We start from the raw sequence: 25,879 nt of genomic DNA, 5'->3' as shown, positions 1-25,879 counted from the left end.
GTAAAAAGCAGAAGTCTTTCTGTTCAGATGCAATATCTTTGATAGTGGTGCTGTTAAGCAAAAAGGTAGGGAATCAATCTTCAACCATGCATCCAAATAAAACTGTCCTTTTTGATCTTTGATTCTAGCCTTAAATCAATGCTGTAAACCTCATCCAAGAGATGTAACAAATTTAAAACCCAAGCTGAAGTACTGTGTTGGGTTACATGAAAACATCTGTTGTCTGGTTTAGTAGAAGAAGTATACTTTGTTATTTTAAGAATAAGAGTCAATTCTTTTTAGATTGAACATTCACTAATATACACTAAAGAATAAGTAAACTTTCTTTTTTTTAAATATTGGTTTACATGATCAATACTTAGAGGTACCAAACAATTAATTTTCAGGTTTTTAATATACAAAATTTAAATGAAATGAACACTTCATAATATAGCTTACAAAAATTTATTGAAGTACACAAAATGAGATTAGGTAAAAAACAATTTTACAATACCTAGGATTTCCCTGTGTTCCTTCTGGAAGAGAGGAGTTCCGCTGCACTGGAAAACTTCTGCACATATTAGGATACAATAGAATAGCTGAAGCAGCACATAGTCCTTCAGAAGCACCTAAAATAAATCATGTAATATTTCATTACAGTATTTCTATAATATTTAAAAGAAGATGCAAATCCAACAAAAAATAAATGTATGATAATAGTTAAATATCAAATACTACTACCAACAGGGGATATTTTTCAATTGTTTATAGTTCAGTAGGATATTAACACATAATGCATAATCCTGAGGATAGGTAAGACACCTGATCCAGTTCTCAGATGGATTTTCACTATCTGGAAGAATACCAACTTGTTGAAGCATACATTTGTGCTGGTCAATACAAAATCACTGACTAATATTGCGTTACACCTCTTATAGAAAAAAATATCCTTATCTCCTAGTGTAGTTATAGATGGGTTATGTAACTAGATGGATGCCCACTTTCTGAGGTGGGCATCTCAAGAAAGAAAGCTTTCTCTAGGTGGAATTATTTTTCTTCTTTTGTAGACCCACTCTGGATAAAACCTCTCTTTCTCAATATCCATATTTTCCCCTAATCCTTGATCCCTTTCTATACAGTAGTGTTATTTAAATGGTCACTCATAGAATCAACATTAGGGTGAGATTTAAAACTACTTAGAAATATTGTATCCTTGGTTTTCATGTAGTTTAGTAGGGGTAGTGTTTATGATCCTTTCTGACAATTCTTCTTACCTGGCAGTAGTACAAAAAAATCCAACAAGCAGATAGAATACTCATTAGGTAAAGCCAGACTTTCTACCCCTTCCTACATATATACATGTATAGACACGAGGGTTATTTTTTTTCAAGGTCCGATCGGTCGCAAAATAAAAACCCGCGCAAAAATCGGATGAACCTTTCCGCATATGTGTTGTGCAGCGTCTCTAGTATGGCCTTCAATCACGCCGTGTCACTTCGGTTAGTTCTGAACACACAGCTAGCACATAAACATGTCTACTACAATATAATCTCCCGCCAAGTGTGAAGTGCATGCGGTAATTCGATTTCTTCAGGCTGAGGGGTGTAATGCAGCTGAAATTCGTAGATGAATAAGTAATGTGTACAGTGAAACTTCAATGAGTGACAGCAAAGTGCAACAATGGTGCAGAAACTTTAAAGCAGGACGTACAGATGCTCATGATGCAGGCGGTCAGGGAAGGAAGCGAGTGTCAACCGATGATTTCGTTGAGCGAGTGGATGAGGCAATTTGAGAAAATCATCGGTTCACAATTTCTGTATTGAGTGATTCGTTTCCTAAAATTTCAATGTCAGCTCTCTACACCGTTGTGAGTGAGAGACTTCAGTACCGCAAACTGTGTGCGAGATGGGTTCCCAAGATGCTGTCCGACCATCACAAAACAATGAGAATGAATGCCTCCCTAACATTTCTCCACCGCTACCACAATGGAGGAGAAGATTTTTTAAACAAAATTGTCACAGGGGACGAGACATGGGTCCATTTCAAATAGCATAACTATGTAAGTAGTTGTTACAAATAAAAAATTTTTTATTTTCACTGTGGTTTTAATTTTGTCACCAATCGGACCTTGAAAAAAAAAATAACCCTCGTATTAATTAGTGGTGATGTTAAGAAATATTACAATAATATTGTATAGTACTAGATAAGGTAATCAGTATTATTGACTGGGAATTTTTAACTCTTATTCATAAAACTGAAACACTCAAGAAACAAAAGCTTATAGTAAAGCTTTCACTTCAGTACGGACAATGACCTAAATGTAAACAATAAACTTTCTGTGAAGAAAAGGTACTTTCATACAAATATTTTTGGTTACCTCGTATATGACTGTCAAGTTAAAATAATGCGTAAGTACAAACAATAATAAGGTTATTATTTATAAAGTACAAATAACAAACTTACAAACATTTTATGTATGAACAATAAAAAAGAAATTAAAATTATTCAGGTCGTTTTAGTCGATGAAAAAGAATATATAAACATAATAGTGAAATATTAGTTTCATAATCACATCAAAAAATGATCCCTAGTTTATCAATTACCTCCAATCCACAGCCAATCATTGATTGCTCTCAAACTTTCAACAGCTGTTGTATAATACCCTAGAGCATCATCAGGTAAACCAGCCTGCAAACAAAGATCTCCTAAGTGTTTAGTCATTCGCCCCAAACATCTTTTCCTATTGCTTCTCGATTCCATGTCTAAACCAACAAAATCTCTCTTCTCAAATGGAGCCAGTAATAATGATACACGATCAATCTGTAAAAAGCAGACAGAAGGAATTAAAACTGTTGTGTATAAATAGCTTAACAGTTCTCAAAAAGAGAAATATAACTTAAATACTGTACATTTAAGAACACTAAAAAAAAAAAATATATATATATATATATATATTGGTTACAAGCCAACAATATTGCATTATAAGTACAGAGAATAGCAAGAAGCAGCATCCATGCAGCCATTTAGAAGGCTTAGTGTATAACAGCATGAACTTGAAAAGATGTAGTAATTATTAAAAGCTGTAGTAATAAACTAAAGTTTATAATTTAAACCTAAGAGCCTTCCTATTAGACTTAAACTTGAAATTTATTTTGATTTAAATAAAAACATTATCTCTTTAATAACTAGCCCTAAATTAATATCTAAGACTAATTCACCTTACAAATTGTTCAATAAAAAGTAACTTACTTTTTCTCTGCAGCGTTCATGCCTTTTTGATTCAAGAACCCAAAACAAAGAATTCAAAAATTCAGTAAGTTGCGATTCAAGTTGGGTGCCAAAATCACTATCAGAATTATAAAATAACGCTTGACTTTTGAAGTTTGGTGGAGTTGGAAGTGGTGTCTCATCTGGATTACCATTGACACCCAATATAATACATCTTGAATCGTACAATGTATTAGTATATTTCACTTTCAATGACTCATGTAACCGACAGACTTCATTTAACTCCACCTGTGTTTTACATTTTCCTAAAGAAAAAAAAAACTTATAAACTAGAAGCCATTAATAATTTAAAAAACGATTAATAATTAATAATCATAACCATTAATACCATTTACAATGAAAAACCATAACTAATTAAAAAATCATTAACCAATAATAATTAAAAAATCTCTGAGGTGATTAATATTGAATTACCTCACTTTTGATGGTTTTAGTATAAGATGAATAATTTGTAACACCACATTAAAGCGAACAACTTATCTTTGATTTTACAGAAGGTATATATTGTATGTGTATGTGTGTGTGTGTGTGTGTGTGTATATATATAAAAATTAATTTCCAGAGATCTATTATCTAAATGCAAAAATATGCATTCTACATATGCCAAATATCAGTAAACATCATACAAAAAAAAGAAGAAAATATATATGCACTCCACAATTAAATGATTTAGTCTTGTTCACCTTTTCATATCTTTAGAACAAACTAGACAAGTGCTTTAAAAGTTTATTTTTCCTATTTACGAACTTGTTTTTAAAATATGATCCATTTTGAAATAAAAACAAAACTTAAAAATATGAAAAAGTTTATTATTTATTTAGATAAAATCTACATCTACTTATTACTTTTCTACGTAGCTGCCTTTAACTTAAACATATTTTTCATAGTATTTCACTAGTTTTTTTATTTCCTCTTCAAGAAATTTCTCCACTAGTGACATTAACCAGACAGTAATGCCATATTTTAATTAGTCATCATTTTGTCAAACCTTTGAGATGCAAGCCACTGTTTAAAGTGAAGAAAAGGAAAATAATCATAGAAAGCGACTATAGTCAGGGTTATAGGGTGGATTAAAGAATTTCCAACATAATTTCTTCAACTGCCTCACTTTCTGATTGCTGTGCCATATAAAAACAAAATCTACCAGGACACCATCCCACATTGTGTTTTTTTAAGCTCTTCTAAGATTTTCAACATTTTGCAATACGTTTCGACATTTACAATAGTTCTGCAATCTCTTTCAACAATCAAGACACCCTTTTTGTGACAAAAAAACTAAGCTTCTTTACTGAACGTTCATGTTTTAATTTCTTTGGCCTAGTAGATGATGAATGCTGCCATTCTGCTGCTTTGTCTCAGCATTCAATTAAGACATCCAGGTTTCATCTCCAGCAACAATGTGATAAATAATTCATCACCTTCATTTTCATAACGCTGCAAAAATTCATAACTACAGCAGGACACTGACATCTGGCACACAATTTTTTATAGCCCAATTTTTCAGTCAAACCTTCATGAATCAAAGATCGTGAAATACCAAGACAATTGTGACACAGTGAAGCACTGGTTTTCTCAAAATCTTTTGTCAACTTTTTCAATTAAATCATCTGTTATCACCGATAATTGGCCACTATTTTCTTCATCATGAATGATGAATAACTAACTATGTTCTTTCACCATTCTTGAAATGAACAGCACAACTGTCTTACTTTAACATCACTGACATTTAGCTCACAAACATTAAATATGTGCTGTAAAAAAAGTGAATTTCAGCCACAAATTTTTTTTTACCATCAAAAGTCAAATTACTCCTTATACTTCACACTTGTGGAATCATGAATTGTACTACTGAATAATGAATAATTTTTTTTTGGTCTTCAGTCATTTGACTGGTTTGATGGAGCTCTTCAAGATTCCCTATCTAGTGCTAGTCGTGTCATTTTGGTATACCCCCTACATCTTTCATCCCTAACAATTTGTTTTACATATTCCAAACGTTGCCTGCCTACACAATTTGTTTCTTCTACCCGTCCCTTCAATATTAAAGCGACTATTCCAGGATGCCTTAATATGTGGCCTATAACTCTGTCTCTTCTTTTAGCTATATTTTTCCAAATGCTTCTATTTGCCGCAACACCTCTTCATTTGTCAATGTCTTCACCTATCTGATTTTTAACATTCTCCTTTAGCACCACATTTCAAAAGCTTCTAATCTTTTCTTCTCAGATATTCCAATCATCCGAGTTTCACTTCCACATAAAGCGACACTCCAAACATATACTTTCAAAAATATTTTCCTGACATTTAAATTAATTTCTGATGTAAACAAATTATACTTCTTACTGAAGGCTCATTTCACCTGTGTTATTCGGCATTTTATGTCACTCCTGCTTCGTCCATCTTTAGTAATTCTGCTTCTTAAATAACAAAATTCTTCTACCGCCATAATCTTTTCTCCTCCTATTTTACATTCAGAGGTCCACCTTTGTTATTTCTACTACATTTCATTACTTTCGTTTTGTTCTTGTTTATTTTCATGTGATAGTTCTTGCGTAGGACTTCATCCATGCCATTCATTGTCTCTTCTAAATCCTTTTTACTCTCAGCTAGAATTACTATATCATCAGCAAATCGTAGCATCTTTATCTTTTCACCTTGTACTCCGAATCTAAATTGTTCTTTAACATCATTAGCTGCTAGTTCTATGTAAAGATTAAAAAGTAACAGGAATAGAGAACATCCTTGTCGGACTCCCTTTGTTTTTATGGCTTCTTTCTTATGATTTCTTATGATTCTCTTCTTTCTTATTATTTTGTCGCTCTGCGCGTACACACTACATATTAATATTACTTATTTGACAGATGCAATAAATTAAATCATTTCCATGCTTTACCTACACTTTTAATCTCAACCAATATTTTTGCATCTTACATCTTCAATTATTTGCTTTACATATTCTAATTTTTTAATTCCATTTTAATTTAATTATTTATTTATTTTAAACGTAATTTAATATTTTTCAGTTAATTTTAATTTAATTTATTTAATCCCCTTCCTCTTCCCCCATTTCCCTTTCCCCCTTCCTCTTTTCCCTTTCCATTTACTTTTCCTGTTTTTTTTCTTTTCCCCATTTCCCCCTTTTCTTTTTCGATTTCCCCTTTCTTCCCTTTTACCTTTTTCGATTTTTCCCCATTTCCCTTTTCTGATTTTTCCCTTTCTTCCTTCTTCCCCACGTGTAAATCGGTCCAGTAATTTTTTAGTCTATAGCAGACACACATATCAGAAACATTGCAATGGAATCATAAAATATTTAGTATAGCGTATGTTGCTTTTACGTCCAACATATAGCGCTGTTAACACAAAATTTAGTTTATCGATTTGAACCCCTTAAAATCAAAATTTCAAAAAATCCTTTCTTAGTGCACACCTACTTAAAAATACGAAAGTACCCTGAAAAAGTCAAGTCTACCTATAATAGTTTTGGCTGTACGTTGATTATGAGTCAGTCAATCAAGACATTCTCTTTTATATATAGAGATTTTTAATTTTAAGTATTTTATACTTTACAAACATATTTCGTATTTTAATTTTATTGTTCTGAAATTTTTTAGCAAGTATTTTAGTTCTTCCTGATTACAGTTTGTTTTCAGTAGGATTCAGAATTTTCAAGATTATATTTTAGTCTTCATTTATGTACCACTTATCACATGACAGTGAAAATGGATAAAATAAAAGACAAAAATCAAGAAACATGGTAGTTCATACCCATTTTTGGAAATTTAAACAAATTTTAGAGCCAATTAAATAAAATTTTACTGAATAAGTTTAAGACCACCCAGTTAAAGATAAATGGAAACAACAAAATGGATAAAACCAATAGAAAATATGAATAATTATACAGATAAACAATAGAAATGGCCAATAATTTTTTTTACACCATTAAAAATTAATTAAATATATTTTTACTATTCTAATTGTTTCTTTTTTATAGATCACTCAACCTCTATCATTAATTGACACAAATTCTTTTATTGCTAAAACCAGTCTTTCATTTAATTAAGTCTTAAAATATCTTCTTCAGCCATTTTAAAATAAGATCTCATGCAAGTTTATATATAAATGTGGAAGTTTAACTTATGTTTTCTGCCTACAAATGATTTTTTTGTACTGAGAGAAATGAAACTCATTCACACCATAAATTTCCCCACAATAAAACATTAAGTTCAAATTTAATAGCATGAAAATCATTAATAAAATTCATAATTAATAAACATACCAATAGTAATTAAACCAAGAAGTCTTCGATGGGTCTGAAAGTCTCCCCAATCATTATTTCCAATAAGATAATCTTTGGTATATCTCGTCCATACTGCCCTCTGAACTCCATTGCTATCAACAATTTTCACATGGTTTACACGACTGATTCTCTCAAATATTCTAGAAAAACATTTTGCTGTAAGTTCCTCACCTGCAATAAGATATAACTAATAAGAAAATAAATTTTCATGAATAATTATGTTAGACATATTTTTTCAGGTATTTAAAGTACACGGCCAAAAGTGTAAAAATGTTTTTAAAGTGTAAAGCTATCCTAAATGCTTCAATTAATCAACAGATTAGCTGATAAGACGAAATAGATAAAAACACCAATTTTTGATAAGTCTAAAGGGGTAAATCTTTTAATTATAAGAATTAAATAGAAGTGTTTCCTACAAAAGTTTTTTTCAGATGTGTTGTTACCTTTTAATTTTTTTTCACCTATAAAGGAATTTTGAAGCAAGAATTCTGAGCCTCTGAATCATGAAACATTGTATTGCAATATGGGGGATGGTGTACCCCATCAACATTTCAAAAAATATTTCAGTCAAAATTACAACAAATTTTGAAAGTTTTATATATGCACTTCTGTTTAGTTTAAATGTATCCTAAATGACTAAATTAAATTTTTTTGATTAATAGGTGAGAAATATCCTTTCATAAATGTTTAGAACATTTCTTGTGATTAAGATAAATTTCCCACACAAGTTTCTAAAATTTTTTATTCAATGAAAAAATAATTAAATGATAGAAATGGTACAAATTAGTATTCAAATGGATTTGCTCGCGTCAGTTTTTTTTTTAATACTAAGCATAAAAGTGAAAATTATAAATAAAAACAAAAATTTCTGTTTGTTATATTTTTTTATTTCAATAAATATTAAATTCTTAAATAAAATTTTATATTAATTTCGAGAACCATTAGATTTTCATAATAGAAGAGTGCCTGAAAAATAGAGGGGACCCAAAACGCATTGATATTTTTACTCCATTGAGTTTGCATGCCTTGAAATTTTTTTATTCAAAGATTAATGTGTTCTGAAAATTGGAGTATTACAAAATTTCAATTTTTAATTAATATAATGTACATAAGAGGGCAATGGGACTCAAATTTTCAACATTGGTTTCACTGTCCTTAAAAATCACAACAAATAAAAGTCGCTGTATACAAAGTAGGACAAGTAAAAGTGTAAGGGAATTACAACTTACTGCAGCTGAAGTTCCATGCAGCTACTCAGACGTAGGACACTTTTTCATAATCATATTTTTACATTTTTTAATTGTGTCAATTGTTGTTAATTGAGGAGAGTAGTGGTATACAGAATTTGGGAGACAGGAACCTGAACTTATATGATGATACTAAGATTTTAACTTTTCCATAAGATTGAAGGCATTTTTGAAAAAGAATTATATGAACACTACAATATTTCATTTTCACACACATGGGGAAAGAGGATTAGAGAGGCTGGAGGTATGATGACCAGAAGCTACTATACTAAGTTTCATGTTTATCTTGAAAATAAAATAAATTTTTAAAAAAGAAGATTTGAATGTCATATATTTTATTTTGTTAATATAAGGGGGGCCAGGGGATCTAGGCCATCTGGAAGTAAAAGAGAACCCAAACTCTGCAACTCTTCAATTTTTTTGTTCCCTGAACTACAGCAGTTTTTTGAAGGGATTTAGGGGTTAGTAGTTAGTGGACCTGAGAAAAAAGGAGGTCTGAAACAATTTTCTAATAATAATATTTTATTTTTAATTTATATTTTATTATTATAAATAAATTACAACTAGTCATTATTACTATTACAAAACATAATTTAATAAACTAATATGAAATATGATAAATAAATTTCCAAAATTAAATACAAAAAATGTTCAAGTTCAGTACAACTAAGCAAGTTAATATTGATCTGGATCAGGTTAAGTACAAATTTTTTTCTCTAATGTGTATGTTGCAATCCATTTGCAATCTGCAACTAGTAACAATAAGCAACTCCCCCTCCCCATGCCTCAATGAGATCAGGATGATATGTTATGTTTGACATAAACAAGGTATAGTCTTGTCAGACTCAGGCCGACCATGGTTAATTGAACTCCAACCACCAAAGTACACCAGTATCCATTGTCTAGTATTCAAATCCATATAAAAGTAACTAACTTTTACCAGTATTAGAACGCAAGAACCTTTGACTTCAAAAATCAGATGTTAAACAACTGATTTACGATGAGTTAACCACTAGATCAGCACAGTGGGTAGGTACAAAATAAGCACATAAAATGTGTCACTATACTGCAGATTCATTTTAATGTGTCACTTTTTATCTACACCTGTGAGAAAGCAAATCATATAATAATTTAGAATTCTCCAGAATATCTGACATAACTTTACTTGGTTGGGATATTTATGTCCAAAATAGATTTTTCATCAAACAAAATAACATCCTATCTATTATCTCATCTACTGTATTAAATTAAAAAAAAAGGAATGATTAACTAATATACAATAGAATATAATTTTTTAAATTATTCATAATTACTTATTAATTTTTTTATTCTCTTTAACTCTTTTTCATATACCTCTGCTACTTCAAAAAGGATATTTTAAATAAATAAAATTTAAATATATTAAAAACTGCAGAGATGCATATCAAGTATTATAACAGCCACTGAAGTAGAAATTCATGAAGTTTTACTCAGTAAGAGGTACAGAACCTGACAAGCATCTCTACAGTTTTTAATGTTTTTTTTTTCAATTACATTCTACAAAATACCCATTCTGAAGAAACAGATATCTCTGCAAAACAGTTAACTGGAAATAATAAAAACAAATAAGCCTTGAGTAATAATAATAATTACTTTAACAAAACACAATTTGTCTGAATAACTGACCTAGTAAAAAAGCTACATACACTGCAATATTTATTATTATGGCATAATAACAATTATGACCAAAACTCATTTACCAAGTATCATGTCAGAAAAAAATAAATGCAATGTATAGAGAAAAACAAATCACACGAAGAAAATATTAGAAATATCCCATACCAAGAGGACAATAAATAATTAAATTTCAAATTATACCAATAATAATCGATTTCTCTTGGCATACTATAATGTAATTTTTATAATGTATTAAGGCTTCTAAGTGAAGAAACCACAATATATTGAAAAGAAATTTCAAAGCTATCACTCTTTGGTATCGTTATTTGTATCACAAGCTGGCAATACACAGCTCATAAATTTTAGTTGTTTTTAATTGTATATGGTAAATAATCACAAACTGAACTAATTGTTTATAACAATTTTTTTTAACACTGATTACTGTGGCCATAAGCCTCAACAAATAACAAGCACGCAGTGAATTCCACTCAAATGTTTAAATACAAAACAAGTTTATTTTATTTTAGGAACTTTTTTACGATTTTTTTTGTTTAGCGCTAAATATTTGAATAATAAAGTAGTTAAATAATACTTTTTTTTTAAAAGTAGTAACTAATACTCCTGAAATGGTAAGTAACGGAACTGTCCAACTTCAGTTATATTCAATAACAAGTAATTGTGTTACCCATATTCAAATCTGAGCACAAGTAATAACTTTTTTTTACTTGACACCTTACATAATTTTTTTTTTCATTTAATTATTAGAATATTTAGGTTCAGAGACAATAAAGAAAATAAATAGTTTTACCTAAATGCTTAACAAGAACTAAAAGAGCAGCATGATCGTGAGTTGTTTGGTCATAATCTGGATGAGACATATTTGGATCAGGAGTTGGACTTGACAGAATAACACTTACAGATGATCTCATTTGTAACCTGAAAAATTATACTTAATAAATTACGAAGCTCTGTTGTAAAAAGAATTAATCCAAAACATTTATTAGCTAATAAATGACTCAATCACTGCACAATAAAACACTGTTTTTTTTTTTAACTTAAACAAAACAGTAACACTTAGAAAAATAAAATTTTGTTGAACTATAATGTATATTAAAAAAAAAGTACTGCTGGAGACACAAGACAGTACAGGATGAAAAACATATATTAAGATATTATCCAAGGTGGTTCACTGAATGACTTATCATTAATTAATTCTTTAATACCTTTTTCCTCAATGTAGACTAGAGCTCCTCATTATGCCTTCTCATTATTATTTCCCTTCATCCAACATAAAATCCTGTACCAATAAAAATGATCAGCATCTCATCATCTGCTCATTTAAGCTGGTGCATAACCAGCTCAAATAAGTATTCTCATATTCCACATGTTAAGAACTTTTTGGACAACTTTGAAACTAATTTTTTTATCGCTGAATCTTTTGCAATTCTGAAAGGACACAAGCAAGGATGCTGAAAACACAGATATACTGCTTAACACACTTTGAACTACAGGTAAGAAAAATTATCTATATTTGGGGGTTTTTCATTTTATTTAGTAAATCTATATCTTTCATAAAAACATTTGCTCTATTTTCAGTTAAATGATTTTTTTTATCAAATCATTGATGAAATTAAAGACATACTGGTGAGACTGCCAACCTCAGGTGAAAAACACATCACTGTTAATTCAAAGAAATGTTAACTCTTTCACAGGTTTCTCATAAAATTTGGTTGTGAATTGATATAAATTCATTTTTTAACATTTATAAATAATATTAATTTTCATAAAAATCATTCTTGCACATTAATGAGCAATTACAATGTATGTATTATGTGAAATAAATACAGTATGATGATTTTAGTTAAAGTAAAAATAAATCAGTTTTGGGATACTACATTTATATATCAAAGACAATTTATATCAGAATTTTATACCAGAGATTAGTATTTAGTTAATACTCATATCAAAATAGTTGTTAAAACAGTGTCGTTTTTAACACCAGTTGACAGCGTTAGTTATATTCATTTAAAAACTTAGATTACTGAAAAAAAAGATCTGTAGGGATGAAATCACAAATTAAGTGGTGTCTATGTTACATAATTCTTCTAAACCACATTAGTGAATGCCTCAATGCTATACGGCATAGCTATTCATTGCTTTTTTCATGAACTTATTTTAAATAAGCATAATTTCATTTGCAGCAAACTGATCTTGTACACTTTCATTACTTGTTCAACTAAGTACGGCAATAAATTTCATATAATAAACTGTGTTGAGTATTGCATTTTATCTATTTACTTGATACCTGAACATCTAAATATATTTTGAAGAAGAATATAAAACAATTCACCAACAAAATACACAGAAAACTAATTATAAATAATTTTCCTATCAACAAGAATTTAACCACACTGCATAGCATAAAATGCAGCTATTGATAAAGTAACATGTTACATCCCCCATCACACACAACTTAATAGTCAGCTGACTACTACACTGAAGAACTCAATACAACAGAACATTAATCTGTTAATATCTAACCAGACATGCAGACAACATGCTATACAGAGTACAAAATCAAAAACACACCTGACAACGAAAAACGTATAATACATCAACCAGCAATCAAACAAAATTGTTAATATTTGTAGGAAAGAGAGTTGTTAAAACTCTCAAATCTACAAACAAAATACGATTATAGACCAAACAAAAAAAAGAAACAGATTCTGACAGAAACCCAGAGTATACAAATTAAACTACAATAACTACACTAAATATTATAATGAGCAGACTTAACTGACACCACCCACTCACAGACACAAAAACCTTGCAAACAACACACATAACAGAATTAAACTCTCCAAATCAACCTGATAAAAACACAAGATTCATAGAGAAATTTTCATGTCATACAAATTTGACACAAAACAGAATAAAACCAAAATATAAATAGATATATAATATAGATATAGTACACATAAAGCGTAAAATAATATAAAGTTCATTTATGTGCTATAGGTTTTTTAAACATAGATCAAAAATACATATAAAGAACACTCAAAATTTTCAACAGTAATTTTTGGCTCAGTGGTTGCTGATAATTGAAATTTATCAACAACAAAAAAATTCAGTAAAGCAATGAATATTTTAACAAATATTTCATAATCATTTAAATCAGCTCATTCAGGTATTACAACACTTTACCAGGAAACAAAACTGCAATCTGTGGCAAACTTAATTTTCAGACAATTGCTTACTTGGAGAATAGAATGCTTCTTATACCAATTTTGGGAGCAGTTATTTTTCTATTCAAGGTAGTTTAGCAATATTAGATGGGAATATTACCTTGAACAAATTTGCTATTTTAGCTTTCATAACCAGTGTTTTTAACCAAAATCAGAAGTTCCTAATATGAGCATATGTACAAGTTTCAAACACTCCTGCTGACATTCCACTTTCTCAATAATTGCAAATAAAAATTATGAATACTTATGATTATTCCAATTTACCAACACTGATCTCTACAAGCTTTTTGTTATTTCCCTTGACTTAATTACTATCTTCATTACTTGACAATAACTATAAGAACAGATGGAATAATAACAGTAACAAGAATGTAACCTCATTTTTCACAATCATCAACAGTCCACAAGCAACTACTGCATTAAAGGTCAAGAACTTAAAGTTACATAGACATACTAGTAATTGATAGATAGTATGTTCCTAAAAATAAACAAAATAAGTTTGCAAAAAATTGTTACCTACATTAGTTTCTGTGTTATATACAGACTATTGTAGTTTGTTGTGATTTAAAAATATTCACTTTCATTTTTACTTGTTTTGTTATTTTTAAGGATAATATTTAATGATAACAACAAAATACATACATGTAATAAATTTAAAATTATGTATATTAAATATACATTGAACTATATAATAACTTTAAGGCTGAACTTTAAGGTTAAGAATAACTTTATACCTAAATACTTCAACACTACAATAATAATCCTTATATACTACAACAACTCATGAGCATGTTAAAATGTTTTTTAAACTTTTATAATAAAAATAAATTTAAAGTATTGAAATAATAATAAATTAAAAAGTAACAGTTTCATACTCTAACAAATATGTCAAACTTTTTATTAAGTAGGTTACACCACTGTTACCTTCAAAACAGAATAAATATTTTTATAAAATCTCACAATGTGGTAAGGCAAATTTATCAATGGGCACAGAAAACTGGACAGATTTTCACCTATATATATATATATATAGAGAGAGAGAGAGTAGAATACAATTTTTTGAGACTGTTTCCAAAAATTTAGAAATTTTGTATACAAGATATATTCTATAACTCTAGTCAGTTGCCTAACTTGAGCATTACATTTTTCAACTTAATTGGTTAAACTGGATAATTATGAGGACTGAATGCGAAACACAAAAATAACTTTTAAAATGCGTTAGCAAAAATGTTGAAATTTTGGTAAATAATAAGCCCAAATACATTTTTGGGGGATTTGGCAGTTAAAGGTTAGAAAACCATCCCATTCAAAGAATTTAGTAAAAGTAAAGTTTAAGAACTGTTAAAAATTCAGACTCTATCACAATTGTTCTATCAAATAACTGTCAATAAAGTAACACCTAACACCCTTCATTGATAATCAAAATGCAAACAAGACATAAACACTAATAACCGTTGTAATGTTATGTAACAACAGTATAAAATATAAAGGCACTTGTAAACAATGAATTGTGGAAACACACCCTCAAGATGATTGCATTGATTTTTTTTATGTCAGCATATATTTCACTTTACTCGGCTATTAAAAAAACAAATGCCCACCCATAACCTACATTCACTTTTATGATAGCATATTCTCGTATGCTGCGTTCACGAACTACAGCAGATGAACGAAAGCCCTATCTTTAATTAATTAACGGTACATGAAGATTATCTACAGTATCCATAAGTTTCTATACAGAGGAAAAATAAATATTTTTTATGAAAACCATTTTTATTTATTTTATGTATTTATTATTATTTCTTATTTTTATATATTCTATGGGTGATGTGAATAGAAATCAGTAATTACTTTTCTTGACTGTTTTTTAAGAAATTGTTTATGAATGTGACAATAAAATATCAGAAACTGGTATACTTTTATCTTATCAGGTATTTCTTTTCCTTTTAAGTAATTGCTGATAACTACAAACAAATGCTGATCCTGCATAAATAATTTTTTAAAAGGGTCTGAATAAAGGGACAAGATATTTTTCTTATAAGAAACTACTTATTGATTTTTAAGGTACCTCCAGACCAAACTTATAATCGGTTATGGCTGTATTTATGAATGTTTGGAATAGAAAATAATTACAAAATGAGACGGTATATCGTCCAAGACGTTGCAAAGAGCTACTCCGTTTTGAAGAAGTATCAGTTAACCGTTAATGTGACATTTTCCTACCGGACGAAGTAAATGATAAAAGGGGAGGAGCATTATCATCAAAGCTGAAAATAGAAATATTTCTTTAATGTCTCGCAAACCCAGGCTTTCGACTAGAGTGGGAGGAGATTTTGATGTTTACCGGACGACAGTAAACGATTACTTTTTGGACAAAATAACGTCAAAAGCAAATAACTGGATTTATTTCCGGCAAAATGCACAGGAGGTTAATGAAGGCAAATTTATATGGAATTTGAGGTTTAAAATGCTTTGTGTGCTACGTGCCGTAGATTGCGCCCATATTGAAATTAAAAAACCGGTGCAGTTTGGTGACTGTTATATCAATCGTAGGGGTTATGCGAGTATTAATGTGCAGATAGCTTGTGATACACATAAGAAGGTAACCAGTGTTGATGCTTCATGGCCAGGCAGTACCTATTATAGTCGTATTTGGAGATGTAGTAAAACAGTGGTGGTAATGACAAAATTTAATGAGTCTTGTCTTTTGGAAGATAGTGATTATGCTATTGCACCACTTAATTATGCTGCTTACACCACTTAAAAGCACTGATAGTAATGAAAAAGAATTCTCAATAAACAACTATGTAAAGAAAGGGCAATTACTGAGACAGTTTTCGAGCAAATAAAGCAACAGTTCCCTTTGTTGGAAAACGTGGTTCGAGTAAAATTACAAAAAGTTCCAAAACTTTTTCTTGTTTGTAGCATTTTACACAATTTAACAAAACTGATGAATGATGTATATGAAATAGCAGATGAAGGAATTGATGCTGATGAAGAAATTTTGTAAAATGATGAAGTAGAGGAAGAGTTAGATAAAAAGAAGAGAAGAACAGACTCTTCTGTTACTTCAGCTCTCTAGCTGAAGTAATGGGTGTACTTGGAGTTAATTAATAATTAAAATAAAAATCCTAATTTTTAATCCTTTTGTCCTGTGTATTTATGGAATGGAATGGAATGCAAAGTTGGCGGGAGTTTATAGATTCTCCCTACGGATCGCAGAACCTGAACAGAGTCCCTTGCTGCTGGATGATTCAATCGGGCGTGTTTTAAAAGGTTTATTTTAAGTGACGGGTCTAATTTTTCAAGTTTTGTCTTATTTAATATTTAGTATTTTTAAGGACGGATTTAATTGCATTCCAATCCGTTGTTAAACCAGCGTTATCGAACCCATTTTATGGGCCGACCGCGGAAGGCTAGGCTTATGCAACCTGTCCTCCCGACATAATTCCCCTTCAGACCGTCCACTGAAGTCCTTTCGGACTATGAAGCTAACGCTTCATAGGCTAGCAGGAATACGCCACAACGGGGCACTAACTATATGGAGGGAGCAATGCGCCCCTTTCTCCGGAGGAGTCGCAATTGCTGGTTTAAGTTAATTTACATGTAAGTTTTAAAGGAGGGATTAGGTAGAAGTTCTTCATCCACTTCTGTTATGGCTACCTTTCAGAACGCATCTCTGCTGGGCTCTTTTCCGGACTCCTGTCCGTGATGTTGGGACGAGTAGAGGGTCTTCCTTCTTCTTCCAATGACCTCTTCATTCTTCTTTGGCCTGCACTTTCCGAGAATTGCCAGTAATCGAAGTTACATACCATTAACCTTAGTATTCCCGTGGACCCGAAGGGCTGAACGGGGGAAAGTGCAGGTTTCTTCTTTCTTCCATGCTGTCAGTGGCTGTTGGACAGGTGACTGCTGGGCTTGTGACTGCTGGGCTCGTTCCCTCATTCTTCTTTCTTGAAAGGAAACGGAATAGGGAACTTACAAATTTGGTGATACCTATTCGCGATCGCGGTTTTGGGGCGGCGATCGCCTTTTCAGAAGCAAACAGAAGTTCTTTACTCTACATAATATTAATCTCCAGACACACGTGTGTCCGGAAAGGGGTTGGGGGGACCGCGTGGCCGCAGTGAAGAAACCATTTGTTAATTGTGGTGGCTGTGGGTATCTGCAACAAAAGAAACAGAACACACACACGAAAAAAAAAATTTGCATTTTTATTTTGGGATGACAGGATTAAAGGAAGGCCGTTTCCCCCTCTATTTCGCTGAGTGCTTGGCCAAAGACCAAGACGGCACGACGAGTCGCTCCACACCCACGTCTCTCCCGTTTCTGAAACAAGAAAAACAAAACACACGCACGAAAAAAACCGCGTTTTTGGTCTTACCTCAATATTATTGTCAAAAAAGGAACCATAACTTACCGCATTTTGTTGTCCTGAGACCGTATAACTCGCTGACGTGTACAGTTTACACTCGAAAACCATTCACTCGCGACCCCGGAAACGTTTCTGACGCGTTTTTCCATTTGTGGCTCATGCGATATGGAGGCCCCTAAGCCTGGTTTGTCGATTCTCTGCTCCCGCACCGCACCATCACGGTGGTTCGTCCAGTACGGCGTGAGGCCGCTTCCTTACAACTGTCGGGTTTGGGTCCTTTCGGCAGATGTCCCAAAGATGACTGTATTTGGACACAGCCGCTCTCCCGAACAGTCTGCGCGCCTGCGCCACCCCCACCTCGGACACGGATTGCAATCTCGCATCGGATCGGAGAGTAGCGTTCCTGACGAACCACGGAGCTCCAAATATAGTCCGCAACGCAATGTTTTGGACGGCCTCGATCTTCTTTTGAAGCGAGGAGCTCGACACTGCCCCCCATGCCGGGTAAGCATATGTCAGAATCGGCAGTACATACAGCCGAAAAATAAGTAACTTAGTTGCCAGTGGGTACGGGCTGGCACTGTTCAGCACTGGGTATAGTGAGGCTCTGGCGGCCTTAGCCCTCCGGGTCGCATAATTTGCATGTTCGCCGAAGGTAAGCCGCCTGTCCAAGACCACCCCCAGGTACTTAACTGTTTTCTCAAAGGGGATTTTCTCCCCTGAGATTTCCAGCTGCCTGGCCGGTTTGCGTGTCTTGTATGTGAACATCACGGCCACCGATTTTGCACCGTTGATCCTGATTCTCCACATATCGAGCCACGGTTTCACTAAGTCCAGTTGCCTTTGGAGCCTCCGGACCGCGTAATCCACATTTGCGGACTCGTAGAAATATGCCGTGTCGTCTGCATAAAGGGCCGTTTTAACCCCTTCCGACAGCGGCATATTGTTCACGTACAAAGTGTGCAGGAAAGGAGAAAGCACTGCTCCTTGGGAAACCCCAGCGGCTATTTCTCTGGTGGAGGAAATCGTTTCCCCTACGCGCACGACAAAACGTCGGTCTAGCAGATATGACCGCATCAGTCTGACATAGCGGTATGGAATCGCCGAGTGCGCTAGTTTATAAAGCAGCCCGCTATGCCAAACTTTGTCAAAGGCCTTGGCCACATCCAGAAAAACGGCTGCAGTCACCGCTTTCCTGTTCAGGCCTCCGACAAGGTCATCTATTATTTTTACCAGTTGGAGGGTCGTTGAGTGACCTTCCCTGAACCCTGAACCCAAATTGCTCCGGCCGCACTTCTCCCTCCATGTATCGCCTCAGTTTTTCGAGGAAAGTTCTCTCGAACAACTTAGACAATACCGGTAACAGGGAGATTGGCCTATAATTCCGTGGGAAAAGTAAACTTTTCCCGGTTTGGGTAAACATACGACTTTGGCCGTTTTCCAACAATTCGGGAAATATCCAACGTACAAAATGGACGTGAATATCACCGAAATAGTTGTAATCACGGAGGCCGGTATGTTCCGGAATGCACGGGTGCTGATCCCGTCGACACCCGGCCTTGTCGGGGCTTGTGGCCTTAATGGCTGCGGAAACTTCCGCTTCAGTGACTTGGTCAATCTCTAGAGAGGCGTCCTCCACCTGTGAGAAATAATCTACAAGAAAGGACTCCACCTCGGTTGTGTGCTCGTCGTTCGGGACTGGAAGGGGGTTTGGAGTAAATTTCTCCTCCAAGGTGTCGGCGAAAACCTCGGCCCTCTCCGCCTCCGAATATGCAAGAAAACCTCGCTGCCCCACAACTGGATGGCGAGGCTTCTTCCCTTCTCGCAGTCTCCTGTTCAACCTGAACACCGAGAAGATGTCGTCAGAGATCGAGGCGAGGTATTCGTTCCACGAATCCCTCGCCTCGTTAGCAGTTGTTTCACCCTGTCCGTTTGATTATAAAAGGCCCGTTTATCAGCGGGGGACAGGGTGATTCGATATCTCCTCCTCAGTCGTCGTTTCTCCGCTATGGCGTCGGAGATATGAGAAGGGAGGTCGTTTCGAACAACTGCTCGAGTTTTGGCCGATGAACTGCCTGCCAGGGCCTCGGTCATTGATGACGTGACGCGCCCGACAGTGTCGTCGATTTCCTCCTGGGTGTTCAGGAGCTCAGGATTCACCGGCCTGTACTCCCGTTGGAGGGTCCTGTGTATTTACATTTTACCGTTTTCATTTAATTAAAACAAGTAATTAATGTTACAATGTAAGAATGTTGTTGTGTCTAAAAAAAATTTTAAGTAAATAAAGTTAAAAAAATTATTGGTAATAAAAAATAGTTAAATACAAAATGAATAAATAAAAAAAGTAAATAAATAATTATTACATACGTATATGCTCATGCGTAGGCTAGTAGAAGCTACATATGTTGGCTAAAATGTATGTTTGTACATTTATTTTTATTTATTTACTTTAATTGCAACTTTTAATATTCCTATTTGTAGATAAATTCATAAACAAAAACAAAATATTGGTACAATTTAATTAATGAACCAAAACACCAATAATAAAATATAAACAAGAACATGAAAAATTGCAATGTCCACCTAAATGAAGACTTGTGTGTGGGCCATTTCCTGTATACAAATTAGAAAATAAACAAATTATTTTTTTAATTAAAAATTTTAGAAAATAGTAACAGTGAAAATAGTTAAACTAAATGTAAAAATTTAAATATATTATTAAACATTAATCAAATACAAACTATCACTTTATAACTAAGTAATAATGAATGATCAAGATCCAGAGTATAAATTATACAATATATAAAGTATAAAGTAAATGTATAAAAAAATAATGTATAAGTAATGTGATATATAAAGAATGAGTGTATAAAGTATATAATATATTTAAGCAATAAAGTAATTTAAGACTGCAAATCAACTTAAGTAAACTAATACATTTAAGACATATTTAAGAAGCCAAGCAAAATAAATAGAAAAAATGTTAAGAAGTAATCAATTAACTTCCCAAATTTTTGTTTATGAGTTGAGAATAAAATTATCTCATGCTCTCATCTCCAAGCCACAATTTCAAATATTTTTTGAAGACAATATTTAGAACAAGATTTTAGAAAGGCAGGAAGAACTTTGATGAATTTGCTAAAGATATAGTCATCATGTCCCTGACCAATTCTCTTGTACCGGAAAGCTGATCTAGTACTATTTATATTGTATATTACATACGCACATGCATGTTCACACGTATATACATATGTACGTACCTATGTATTCATATGTATGTATGTATGTAAGTTTATCAATATGCCTCATACATATGAAGACCACTAAACTTGCATGGTTTTTATTTGTTTGTTTTTTTATTCATTAATTTATTTATTTGTATTTCATTTTCATTAGGATAGGATGGGATAAAATAAAATGAACTTAGTTACAAAACATTTGGGAAAATATCACAAATTAAAATATTGGTCGAATTGGTCATTAATTTGTTCTTTGGAAGACGCAAACGAAGTGGTGTCAGTTTCCTTGTTGTGTTTTGCTTCTTTTTACAATTTTTTGAACTCCAGTAATTCTCTCTGCAGTTTTATTTCCTTTCTTTTCATTTTCACTTCTCATTTCAATTGAGTTCTGATGAGTTGTAATTGTTCATTGATAACAATTCTATGTAATTCACTATTTGGTAAGGGAGTCATTTCATCAGTATCTCCTGTTTTTTGTTTCAAAATCGGCTTAGCATTATAATTATTCGCGTCAGTTACAGAGAGTACCGGTGTTTCACATTCTTCTGGAGTATGTTTATCTTTTCCATCTTCGACTCCAGCAATTGCTGCCCCTGGAACTTGTTTGAAATTGGGATTTTCATATTCTTATAGGAGGCTTAAAAAATCCTTCTCCCAATTTAATAATTTTATCACCTTCTTGCCTGTTTTCTGCTTGTCTGGTTTCTTTTTAATTTCATGTTTCATATTGTTAAGCATTTTCTTTATTTCTGCTAGTGACATTTTCTTTCCCATGCTCTGTTCAAATTCTTTTAAAATATTTGCCCATGCATTTTCTTTAGCGTATATACATTTAAAGGCCAAAAAATTATTTAAAACAACTTTATGTTTTCTTAATACATTTACTAAATTTGCCCTACCATCAGCCACATTATTGGTATCACCTGAAACCAGTGAAGATTGTTTTTCTTCTTCACTTGATGACATGTTTAACAATTCAATTGAAAAGTAAAGTTGATTAGCAAGGAATACATGATATGCTGAGATGATTAACTCTAATACAAATGACATCATCATGGATGGAATGAATCATGAGGTTCTTTCCACTTTTGTACGAACAAGTTTAAATATGCAGGCTTATGTTTGATATCTAGGCCACTGTCAGCAATTTCTTGAGAGAAAGAAATACTTTTACTTAAAGTAAACTACATGCAAACTCTTTAAGTAAAAGTGATTACTTATAAGAAAAATAAAATATTTTTTTACTAACTTTAAGAGAATACTTTTCTGAATACATAATTGCTGACCAGTATTTAGTATAGTTTATTCACATCACCCTATGTATGGAAACTTATGGGACATTCTGTGTATTGTGTTTATGTGTGTAGGGTGTATACATACAACAGAAAGACAGAGAACGAGTCAGTTGCTCTACCTATAGAGCCTTAGAGTTAACTTTGCAATCGATTCTTCTTTGATGATTGAATTCAAAGTTAACAACCCTATACTCAGTGGTTAACTCTGATTGACAGACAATGAGAAACTTGAGGTGCAACAAAACTGATTTGCACCTAGTTCATAAAGCAATTTCACTTCTCTAACTCTGTTTTTGAAACACGCACTTCAAAAAAACATAATTGCTTTAACAGACTACTCAAAATCAACACAAACAATTTGGATAATCACATAAAAGAACTTGTACTTAACACATTCAGTATATAAAATTCAGCAAATTAAATTACTACAGTTCCACTATGAACTACAGTTGACACAAGAAGAAATCTCAATTCAAGATGTTGAAACCTTAAGATAATGGTTAAAAAAATCATAACATAACATCACATACTTCTTTGATTAAGAAGTTTTTTAAATAACAACACGTTGTTTACGTCTGAGGAAAACCATAGAAAACCACAATTTTGCTTCCTTTTATGGTAAATGCAATTTCTGAACTCTACAACTTCAATAAAACAATTTTGTAAAGTGCAGGTCATCAGAAAAGAAGCCCAGAATTTTATGACTAAATAATAAAACACTTAAATAAATATAACTTATTTAATATTTTATCAAATTCAGCTAATGTATTCACTCTTTGAATGGACTAATACCAACTTTTTAATTTCCTGTTTTAAATTTTTTGAGTCTTTTGAGTTCAAGAAAGTATTTCGTCAGCAAATTAGCACGTGGTTGTACAATCTAAGCAATCTGTGAATGGAATGTATGAATGTGATATTAAGTTTTGTCCCTCATACTATGAATTTCTTCTTTTTTTTGGAACATAAACTGGAAATACAAAACCACTTATTAAATTTTTAATTCTTGGGAAAAAATTCATATCAAGTTACACCAAATTACATAAGCCCTCTGTTGTAAAATATGTATACCTTAGTAACATGATATGATAATCAAAGTAATGTATAACCTAAAATTTGTTATTTTCAGGATCTTAATTCCATAGTAAACCAAGCAATTTCTGAAGACAGATTGTCAAACATATCAATTACTAAAATAAGCATTTGTATTTCTTCCACATGAATTGAAAAAACTCTTTTAAAAGAGAAGCCTAAGAGTTGTTGCAGGTATGGTTGAATCACTTTATGAGCTGAATTCCATTTTTATCTCGCTTGGATCACAAAATACGTGGGAACCAAGAAAGCCACTCTGATCCCAGCTTTATCTTTTAGGGGTGATTCAAAGAGGAAATCTGAGAAGTGATTCATAAAATGTTGGACTTCTATGATGTGAATTTTACCTTCTATTTTTCTATACATCCCATAGATTTGACCCACAAGTTAGTTGAAGAAAACATCCCTTATTATTAATACCTTATTATCTAAGGGGATCATCAATACCAGATTTCAAGTTTCTATTTTTTCCTGTCTCACATCCCATTTCAACCCAATTTTAATTTAACCTCATAGGAGTTGCTAATCAAAATCCAATTCTTATATATAATTAATGATTCTTCCCAGATATCCCCCCTGTGAACAACTGTGCCAAATTTCAATGTTCTGTTTAGTTAAGAAGTGAGAAGATTAGTAATATGAATCAGGGAGGCTTTACATCTATAAATGCATTTATCTACATTTATAGATGTAAAGAAAAGTTGCAAGCTTATTGCCTAGCTAAGTACACCCTTAAATGAATAACTACCCAGTTGGTATAGCCAACTAGCTGTATTATGTGCCTCATCTTAAATGATGGTGGTAGTTAAAAGTAATTGGGTAACTCCCAGTTGAGATGTGAAATGAGTTGGCTCATCCTTCCTCAATGTTTACATCTTCACATGAAGAGACTTTGGTTCAGAGAGTAACCTTGAAATAACCAGCTAGATATGGTTTTAATATTTTAGTTTCTAGACTGAGAGAATGTGGGTTTGATTCCCAAAATAATAGTCTGGAATATTTAACCTACAATTTCATCCTTGCTTCTTTACTTGTGCTGTATTACAGATCCTGTGAACATCATCCAAACAGAAAAATTAAAAAGGAAAAAACAGTAACTTTTCAAGAAACAAACTTACTACTTTCAATGTATATGGAAATGTGCTTCCCTAAAATATTTTCAAAGCTGTTGTACAGTTCTTATGTCAAAATTCAGGTCGCAGGCGACACTGTTATTAATGACATCCATCTTTAAGTTGGCTATCTATCTGATATACATTGTGTTTGTTCATTTAATTGTGTAACGTGTATGTGACTTCAACATCTTGAATTGAGGTTTCTTCTTCCATTAACTGTAGTTCATAGTGGAATTGTAGTAATTTAATTTGTGGAATTTTACATACTGAATGTGTTAAGTGTGAGTTCTTTTTATGTAATTATCTGACTTGTTAGTGTTGATTTTGAGTAGTCTGTTAAAGCAAGTATGTTTTTGAGGTGCAAGCACAGACTTAGAGAGCAAGAGAAATTGCTTTATGAATTAGGTGCAAGTCAATCATGTTGCACCACAAGTTTCTCATTGCCTGTCAATCAGAGTTAAGCACTGAGTATAAGGTTGTTAATTTTGAATTCAATCATCATAAAGAAGAATCAATTCTAAAGTTAACAAGTTAACTCTAAGCCTCTGTAGGTAGAGCAACTGACAACTCATTTTTCTATCTTTCTGTTGTATGTGTTCATACCCTAAACACAATATACAGAATGTCCCATAACTTTCCAACATAGAATACATAAAAATAAGGAATAATAATAATTAGTACATAAAATAAATAAAAATGGTTTTCATAAAAAATATTTATTTTTCCTACATGTATAGAAATGTATGGACACTTTGTAGATAATCTTCATATATAGAAGAATATCTACATTGTACATATTAAACTATTCCTGCTATAATCGCCAGGAAGGTAAATAATTATTATATGAACAAATTAAGAACCTATACTACTTCACATGGTTTGTCACCCACACTTATAATTCTGTTAAAATTTAATATAGTGAGTTATTAATTTTTACCCTAGGTGATCCATAAAAAATCACATGAGGAGAAAAATACTAGATTTATTAAAAAGATATTAACCAAAATATGAAAATTTTGCATGTTGCCATTGTCAGCTATTTTTTACACGTAGC

The 25,879-nt window shown here is 32.2% G+C and overlaps 1 protein-coding gene across 3 annotated transcripts in view; it reads right to left on the bottom strand.

Moving 5' to 3' along the window:
* brun (trafficking protein particle complex subunit brun) overlaps nt 1-15,364 on the bottom strand; it is a 91,024-nt gene extending 75,660 nt beyond the window's left edge. For 2 of the 3 annotated variants that reach the window (XM_075360996.1, XM_075361014.1), the window contains exons 1-6: nt 15,235-15,364; nt 11,276-11,403; nt 7,544-7,735; nt 3,229-3,512; nt 2,583-2,799; nt 494-608 (exon numbers count right to left, since the gene is read on the bottom strand). In XM_075360996.1, coding sequence (XP_075217111.1) covers nt 494-608; nt 2,583-2,799; nt 3,229-3,512; nt 7,544-7,735; nt 11,276-11,396 — 929 coding nt within the window. In that variant the 5' untranslated portion in view covers nt 11,397-11,403; nt 15,235-15,364. Of the gene's footprint in view, nt 1-493; nt 609-2,582; nt 2,800-3,228; nt 3,513-7,543; nt 7,736-11,275; nt 11,404-11,690; nt 11,849-15,234 lie in introns of those variants that run through there. The other variant, XM_075361006.1, reaches the window with a different exon arrangement.
* Nucleotides 15,365-25,879: the final 10,515 nt, after the last annotated feature.

This window comes from Lycorma delicatula, chromosome 1 (genome assembly GCF_047948215.1).
Source record: "Lycorma delicatula isolate Av1 chromosome 1, ASM4794821v1, whole genome shotgun sequence".
Lineage (NCBI taxonomy): Eukaryota > Metazoa > Arthropoda > Insecta > Hemiptera > Fulgoridae > Lycorma > Lycorma delicatula.
The sequence above is the reverse complement of the archived record's forward strand: the minus strand, read 5'-3'. Positions and strand labels throughout refer to the sequence as shown.